General features: G+C 41.8%; 1 protein-coding gene across 2 annotated transcripts; it reads right to left on the bottom strand.

Annotated features, from left to right (window-relative positions):
- Window positions 1–2,663: 2,663 nt before the first annotated feature.
- Window positions 2,664–9,292, bottom strand: LOC120044516 (phospholipid phosphatase 1-like). Of its 2 annotated transcripts, XM_038989182.1 has the most exons (7): window positions 9,166–9,292; window positions 8,837–9,005; window positions 5,531–5,682; window positions 5,082–5,365; window positions 4,863–4,920; window positions 4,552–4,728; window positions 2,664–3,607 (listed from the first exon to the last, which is right to left on the bottom strand). In XM_038989182.1, exons 2-7 carry the CDS (start codon window positions 8,892–8,894, stop codon window positions 3,485–3,487), a joined length of 852 nt encoding a protein of 283 aa, XP_038845110.1. In that variant the 5' UTR covers window positions 8,895–9,005; window positions 9,166–9,292; the 3' UTR covers window positions 2,664–3,484. The 2 variants fall into 2 exon arrangements, with proteins under 2 accessions (XP_038845110.1, XP_038845103.1); XM_038989175.1 differs by having other exon boundaries at window positions 8,837–9,278.

Raw genomic sequence — 9,292 nt, 5'->3', positions numbered from 1 at the left:
AAGTTATATTCTTCAATAATAAATGGGTATATATCATTCATTTATAAGTATAAAAATTATTGAAACAACTGCAGATTGACACTTTCCTTTGAATATGATGAATATCATCTCTTTGTTTTCATTCTCCATTAGTTCACCCATTAATATGTATTATAAACCTGTAGCTTTGTAAGAGATGCTGCACTCTAGAACATCAGATACTGATTCATAGACTAATAGAAAATGATTGAAAGGAACCATATGGCTCCTTCTTTCTCACAAAATAGAAGTGATGGAGAATCACAATGGAGAAAATCTGGGCCTCGATTATGTCCCACAACTAGGGCCCAGACTTTTCCTAGTGAGATCACACGGTCGGGAAAAACTCCTGGCCCCAGTAATGGGACTTGAAAGTCATGTACCGGGTAGAGGAGAGCCCTAAAGGAGAAATCCCTCTTAACCTTATAACTCTGTAATTAGACATGACATTGAGAGATTGACTCTCTCTGGTGGAAATATATCCTCAGCAGGGGATCAGGCTGGTATCCAATCCATGCTATAACATTCTTCTATGAGCACTCAACAGGTAAGAGTTGGAGAGAGCAGACCGGCATACTGAAAGCCTTTAGCTTACACAGATACAGTTGAAGTCGGAAGTTTACATACACTTATGTTGGAGTCATTAAAACTCGTTTCTCAACCACTCCACACATTTCTCGTCAACAAACTGTAGTTTTGGCAAGTCGGTTAGGACATCTACTTTGTACATGACACAAGTCATTTTTCCAACAATTGTTTACAGACGGATATTTCACTTATAATTCACTGTATCAGAATTCCAGTGGGTCAGAAGTTTACATACACTAAATTGACTGTGTCTTTGAACAGCTTGGAAAATTCCAGAAAATGGTGTCATGGCTTTAGAAGCTTCTGATAGGCAAATTGACATAATTTGAGTCAATTGGAGGTGTACCTGTGGATGTATTTCAAGGCCTACCTTCAAACTCAGTGCCTCTTTGCTTGACATCATGGGGAAATCAAAAGAAATCATCCAAGACCTCAGAAAATAAATTGTAGACCTCCACAAGTCTGGTTCATCCTTGGGAGCAATTTCCAATCGGCTGAAGGTACCACGTTCATCTGTACAAATAATAGTACGCAAGTATAAACACCATGGGACCACGCAGCCGTCATACCGCTCAGGAAGGAGACTGTCTCCTAGAGATGAACGTACTTTGTTGCGAAAAGTGCAAATCAATCCCAGAACAACAGCAAAGGACCTTGTGAAGATGCTGGAGGAAACAGGTACAAAAGTATCTATATCCACAGAAAAACTAGTCCTATATCGACATAACCTGAAAGGGCGCTCAGCAAGGAAGAAGCCACTGCTCCAAAACCGCCATAAAAAAGCCAGACTACGGTTTGCAACTGCACATTGGGACAAAGATCGTAATTTTTGGAGAAATGTCCTCTGGTCTGATGAAACAAAAATAGAACTGTTTGGCCATAATGACCATCGTTATGTTTGGAGGAAAAAAGGGGAGGCTTGCAAGCTGAAGAACACCATCCCAACCGTGAAGCACGGGGGTGGCAGCATCATGTTGTGGGGGTGCTTTGCTGCAGGAGGGACTGGTGCACTTCACAGAATAGACAGCATCATGAGGAAGGACAATTATGTGGATATATTGAAGCAACATCTCAAGACAGTCAGGAAGTTAAAGCTTGGTCGCAAATGGGTCTTCCAAATGGACAATGACCCCAAGCATACTTCCAAAGTTGTGGCAAAATGGCTTAAGTCAAGGTATTGGAGTGGCCCTCACAAAGCCCTGACCTCAATCCTATGGACAATTTGTGGGCAGAACTGAAAAAGCGCGTGCGAGCAAGGAGGCCCACAAACCTGACGCAGTTACACCAGCTCTGTCAGGAGGAATGGGCCAAAATTCACCCAACTTATTGTGGGAAGCTTGTGGAAGGCTACCCGAAACGTTTGACCGAAGTTAAACAATTTAATGGCAATGCTACCAAATACTAATTGAGTGCATGTAAACTTCTGACCCACTGGGAATGTGATGAAAAAAATTAAACCTGAAATAAATCACTACTATTATTCTGACATTTCACATTCTTAAAATAAAGTGGTGATCCTAACTGACCTAAAACAGGGAATTTTTACTCGGATTAAATGTCAGAAATTGTGAAAAACTGAGTTTAAATGTATTTGGCTAAGGTGTATGTAAACTTCCGACTTATAAATGGTAGTACCTCACTGTTTGAGCAGTTGCTGGCCAGCAACTAAGCAATGACAGCAGTTGTTAGTGAAAGGACTATGGTGCATGTTACATAAGAATGTGTTTAATTTGAATATGATTTAATTACCATTTGCATGTCCATAATGTCTATGGGTGTGGCTGAAAGGTGAGGACACCCACAACAGCTGAGTGTGAGACAGAACACAAATATGTAGTTCCAGACTTGTGGTGAGTACGCCTCTATATTTTCGTCTGAAGTCTGTACTTTGGCTCTTGAGGAACATTAGGAAAGGAATATGGTCCTTGTGTTTAGACCCCACCCTGCCTTACCTCCTGGGCATCTGGGCATCTGGGCCCCACCTAACTCTTACTTCAAAAAGAGATCCTTTACGTCAATGGGACATCCTGGTTAAAAAAAAGGCTATTTGACAGTTATGGTTTTGGACTTTCTGTATTGGTGGTTTCTCACGATCTCACTAAACAACGCACACACTTCTACAGTTCACAAAATGTGTCTCAGACACAGTACTATTCACTGTAGCAAAGTACCAAAATGGAAATCCATCTTCATTTGTGTCACATAGCTAGCATTTTGTTTTCCGAAAAGCTCAAAACACCGTTTTTACAACAGTACATCTGCATACAAATGTCAAAAAGTTAATTTGTGTATTTGTCACCATGATTTCTACACTTGGACACATTTGTAAGGAGTTTCCAGGGAGCTTTGAGCAAGTGTCAGCAACAATCTGGCGAAGGCAGAATTTAAAAAATATATACAGCACATAGTACATCATTTCAGAGCTCAGTAAGTCTCCTGACTTTCATTTAAGCTTTGGGACAGTCGTGGTATTTCATTCACAGGTGTAAGGCTTATTATTGGCCAGGCTACACACATGGACACTCATTACTCACTGTAACAAACGTGAATTTCATTCATTTCAAACACAATCCTCAAACCAATGCAATCACAACCGTTCCAACAAGCGCAGACCTCGCACCGCAATTGCACACAAAGACCAGGAATTGAATACACGGACCGTTAGCTCAACACACATGGGCAAGATCATTGGCTCTGAGAGGACTTAGCATCTGTCTACTGGGCTCAGGCAACATGATATCTCCACGACAGTCAATGCAAATGACCTGAAATGCATGGAAATAAATAACCATAGTCCTCTGTAGTGGATGGCAAGTAGTTGTAGCTAGCTTAACATGCTACTTGTCCTCAATGCGTTGTCCATGTTGTAGTCAGAGCTTCATTCTGTGCTTCCGTAGTGGATCCCATTTGCAGGGTTGTCCTGTAGACTGTGGTGGGACGTCTCCTCTTGTATCTCTACTGGATCAACAGGCGTCTTGAAGAAATCGGACACATAGAACACCTGTGTTGGGAGAGGAGAGGACAGCATTTCTTATACAATGGAGACTGAAACTGAGGAAACGACTTGCAGTGATACAGTATAAACATGAATGATGTTGTCTCTAAAGGAATGGTAATACATGGTTTGTTCATATATAATTCCATGCAGAAACATAAGGTGCCCACTATTATGCATTTAACTAGCTACCTGTGTCAAAGTGAATAATGAACTACAACAGTGACTATCAACTTACTTTACGTGTTTACCCTAATCGGCTGGGTCTGTCGTCAATCTGGCAGGGCCAGTGCCCAGGCCTACCCGTGTCTATAACCTATAGCAGTGGTTCCCAAACATTTTTTTAACCATGGAACATGATGGGAAATACAATTCGGCGGCCCACCTAAAATGTTCCTATTAATGTATTTAGTGGTAATCACTGCCATCTCCTCTGATCCATACTGCAAATCATCTATTTTCTGTGACAAACCTTTTTTTACAGATTAAATAGCGATCTGCGCCAGAAAATAGTAAAACAGTTCTTCAGATTTGAATGGTTTGGGCTACAGACAAGCGTTTCTTTGCACGGTAAAAGTGCAGCCACGGACTCAAAGCCATGCTCTGTTTGTTTCTACGGCAGTATAGCTAAGCCCAGAGCCATATATTAAGAAATAAATGATTCTGACTAAGCCTAATCAGACTTGCCTGTACTAATGGTTTTCACAGACAAAGTAAAATGATACATATGTAACACCAGCCTGAGCGCACTGGACTTTAAACAACGATACAGACGTAACCATGTGCCATTTCATGTATTGTCTGACAGGCAGTCGTGCTCCCAAATCAAAATTCCATGTGCATTCCACAGGCCACGTTTATAAGTGAGTGTTAAACAGTTTTGTGGCACACATGAGAGTTCCTCAAGACAAACTGGTTGGGAACCGTTGGCCTATAAGCTAGCTACCCACCGTGAGTATTGCAACTATCGCCCCCAGCAGGAGGCCAGTAAGTACGTCATTCCAGTGGTGTTTGTAGTCTGAGACGCGTGACAGCCCCACGTAGATGGACGTTGCGATCAGGAAGAACTGGATGGTGGGTCTGAGGAGCCTGGCCCACTCTGTCTGCAGTCTGGCCTGGACGTACAGCTAAAAGAGAGAGGGAAGAAGGACACCATCAACATCACGAAAGGGAGCTATTGCTTAGGGACAGAGAAATAACTGAACTGTTGTAGCATCACTGTATGTAACAATGAGCACAGTATGCCCACTGCTATACTTACTGCTAGAAACAGCATACAGTACATAGAGAAGGATGAGTGACCAGAAAAAAAGGAAAGTCTGTAAAACAGAAGACAAAAAAAAGATTAGGGGAAACTGGGTTTACAGCATCGCAAACATCTTTCGAGCTTGCATTTGCCAGTAGAGTTCAAAGTTTTTCAGTGTCGATTTTGTAGCAATATCTTCTCTTGGGATGTAACCCTAGGAAACCTCTACTGTACCTGGCCTCATCCACCATGTTTTTCTCCCCGGTACAGGTGAAGTTCTCGATGTAGCCTCCAGCAATGCAGTTGATACGGTCCCACATAGGCTTACACACAGCCAGGAAGTGGGGACGCAGGCGACCAATCGAGTACTTGGCAATGTCCGTCAGTGATTGGCTAGCAGCAGCCCCGAACAGGAAGCTGCCCACTGCTTTGTAGATGCGTGCCACGTAGTTAGTCCCCAAGGATGATTTGGTCTTTATATGAGTCATATAGACACCAAGGCACTCACCACTGACTACCTGTAAAAGCAAGAGAAGTCATCTTTAACTGAGGTGAATCGAATATATTGACATATTGTCTCAAATTATTGTACTTTTACCATAAACATTTAAAACACAAATATCTGATATTTTGATGATATTCTGAAGAGAACATCTGAGAACAGAGCGAAGGTAATGACTTACCACAATCAGTGTGAAAGGGATCATGACTCCACCCAGTAACTGGTAGGATATGGTGTCCTCTTTCAGGGGGTATCTGATGGACTCATCATTACAGAAGAAACCCCTGTTGAAGGGATTGTGCAGAGGGGTGAGGATCACAAAGGGAAGCCCAACTGGAGAGAGAGAGAGAGAGAAATAAAGATAGAGATAATCAGAAATAGTCTCCTAGCTCAAACTAGCCTTTGTAAACATACTTTTAAGGTTCTGCTGTAATTCTTTAAAACACGCTGTTGACCAAACCTTCACAGGAGAAAGGAACTTGGTAGGCAAAACCTGATGAAAATCAATATGCAAATAAGGCGTGCTTGTTCATGTTTTCACTTGATTTGATTATACCATTCTCTCCTGCTCTGACCTCCCTCTCACCTTGCCAAATAGCCCACTCATTACCAAGGTAAGAAATAAAGGTAAAAGTCAATTCAATAAAGGAGGGACACAACACTTTCTTAAATAATAGAGTCTAGAAAGTAAGTGGACAGCACATCAACCCCCATAAGTGGCCAAAAACAATAGGAAAATCAGAGAACACCTGTTTCTAAAATGAATGAGCCTTACTACTCTGAAACAGACTGGCAACCAGGCTAGCTAGTCGATGAGTCAGCGCAGGATGTTTCAGTTAAGGTTAGCTGACCTAACTAACGATAACATGATTTGATGGAGATGCTGGTGTAAAATATGTCACGTTGCTTGCTTAGTGAGTACCACTACCTCCTGATTCAGCTCACACCGAGGATCGAACCCAGGAGCTCTACCTTGCTAGCACGTGACCGCGTTCCTGAAGCGTCTTACCAGTCGGTGGCTGGCGAAAAGTGGGGGGACACTTCAAGCTGAGGAGTAAGTTTCACACATCCCCATGTGCTACACTGGCATGGATGTCTAAATGCTACTGACACTCAGTCAGACTCACTCAGGCACACAGTCCAATTCACCTGTAACAGAGTGGATTGCTCTCTTACGCTACACTGCTCTCATCTGCTTTCTCACACTCCACAACATGTTCACAACAATTAGGCCTTCACCAAGAGAAATATGGAAAATCCAGGTCTAACTATACAATAGGATACCAATGAAGAATTCCATGTCCTGATATCTCGTTCAGTCTCTCGAGGTAAGCCATCTCTCTTGCATCATTTATTTGTACCTAGCAGAAGGCTACATATACTATGACCCACTATTCCCAATTCACAGTGTCGGTCTTCATCAGCTTCAAAGTTCAACTAAGTTTGTTGTAAGTTCGAACTAGGTTTGTTGTTTCTTAAAATACCCTTCTATTCAACCCGCTTCCTCTCTTCACAGCTGAAGTAACTTCATTTGCTATTTGAATCATTCAGGTTACACAACCAGACTTGCTCTATCTTGATTCTGGCCAGTAAAGCACATTCAACCACTGTCGGCAGATTCCAGCCTAAATTAGTTAACTACACTCTTAGAGAAAAAGGTGCTCTCTAAAACCTTAAAGGGTTCTTTGGCTGTCCCCATACTAGAACCCTTTTGGCATCCATGTAGAACTATTTTCTACAGTGGGTTCTACATGGAACCTAACAGGGTTCTTCCTTAAACCAAAAAGGTTTCTACCTGGAACCAAAAATGGTAATCTTATGGTGAAATCCGAAGAACCCTTGTGGAACCCTTTTTTCTAAGAGTGTAGCAGTCACAGGTCTTTGACTAGAGCCTGTCCTGTTGGGGAGTATGGACACAATGTGCCATCCTTCGTTGAACATTCTGAGTGCTTCTAATTGATCACAAAAGGTGGGGAAAATCCAGATATTTTTTTTAAGTGCTACACTAGACACTTACTCCAAGTTGCACTTAGGCACAGATTTAGGATCAGTTTAGCCTTAGTCTTAAAACCCTGATCTAGGCCAGGGTCTGGCTCATGGTCTCGAACAAGACCATCATTTTTGTAGTCTCTCAACTCACGTGGTTAGCGGCACTAAGTACCTTGACAAGACTTGTCGGAGTTATCTGACTAAGTAGGGGTGAGACAACACGAAAATGAAAGAGAACCTTGCTTTTTAAAATGTGGAAACCGGAGGGACAACATTATTTTTATGATGTTTTGAAGATGGTTGGCTTGGGTCTTGTTTTTTTCACAGAGTTCCGGTTTTGATTCCATCTCTGCTCGACTGAAGCCTGCCTGTGGCATAAACAAATTAGTTTTTCTCATAATAGTAGTGTTGTACTGTCTTTCATCACACGAAATCACAAAATCCTGCACCATCTTTAGTTACACTAAAATATGTCGCAAAAAATACCCAAAACTCAAAAACCCAGTGCTTTGGTGTGATGACCCTTTCGCCAAATCCCTATATTAGAGTAAGTCTATTGAGACCCAGACCCAGACCCAGACCACGTTTAGATAAAGACCACGAGATCAAGACTAGATCTCCGCAGTCCAGGGATATGAAATGTACCCCAATTTGAGAATTACTCACATACACTTCAGAAAACACACTATGGATAATGGCATAATCATGTTGTGGTCAAATGTAATAACTGAACCGCACTGAACCCAAGATCTACCCCTCTGACTCTGTTGTTTAATATGCAACCAGAAGAATACATTCAAATCAACAAATACACCTTGTGGGCCTGAATGATCGAATACAATATAGGCTATAGGTTATAAGCTAAGTTATAGCTAAAACTAGAACACAAAGTTATTACCTGGTCAAGACACGGTCAGGACAAACTCGTGGCCCTAGTTCTTATAATATACATCCATACTGTGTGTTGTATGCTATTATAAACCGGGTGGTTAGAGCCCTGAATGCTGACTGGCTGAAAGCCTTGGTAAAACAAAAAAGTCATTTTTACTGTCTGTTCTATTTACGTTGGTAACCAGTTTATAATAGCAATCAGGCACTTCGAGGGGTTTGTGGTATATTGCCAATATACCACGGCTAAGGGCTGTATCCAGGCATTCCGCGTTGCGTCGTGTCTAAGAACAGCCCTTAGCCGTGGTATATTGGCAATACCTCCCCTGCCTTATTGTTTAATTATAACAGTGTTATTGACCACAACATCTCTAGTAGTGGGTGAGGAGTGGAATATAACACCCATTCATTCAGAGACTTAGACACTTACTGTTAGATAAAAGTAACCCATGCATAATGTAGCCTAACTACAATAGTCGTAATAAAGAGATACCTCCAATAGAACGGGTGTATAGGCTACAGTAGACTAGTGCAGAATAACTTCTCATAGAATAGGAACTCAATAAGGCTTGACACTGCCAACAACGTGGTAAATACGTAGGTTACATACCGAGGATAAAGCAGGTTACGTCGAGAAGGACGAGAGGGATTCTACCAGTCTCAAACATCTTGTGTCTCTGGACTTCTGTCTTTGACAAAGCCGTAGACTCCGGAGTGTCCGGCGTCTGTCTGCTTTTTTCGGCGAGATGAGAGACAGCCTATCGGTGGAACATGCCTCGCTATTTGTTCAAAACAATAAAACAAATATAAAAAAGAAAATCAATATTGTAGGGCTTACTAAACCTAACCAAAAACAGGTAAAACAAAAAAAAAGTATCAAGGGGGCTACTGTCTAATCAACAATCAACTATTCCTAAAACCACGTTTTAATTTCATTACCCTTTAGAATCCGCACAACCCAACTTCATAATATAACGGATTCTTAAGCAAAAACAAAAGACGCTCATAAACTCCTGGACCTTCCAGTAAAATACACCGGTAATAAGACAGGCAGGCCTCTGGCTGT

The sequence above is a fragment of the Salvelinus namaycush genome, chromosome 1, assembly GCF_016432855.1.
Source record: "Salvelinus namaycush isolate Seneca chromosome 1, SaNama_1.0, whole genome shotgun sequence".
In the NCBI taxonomy this organism is placed as follows: Eukaryota; Metazoa; Chordata; class Actinopteri; order Salmoniformes; family Salmonidae; genus Salvelinus; species Salvelinus namaycush.
The sequence above is the reverse complement of the archived record's forward strand: the minus strand, read 5'-3'. Positions and strand labels throughout refer to the sequence as shown.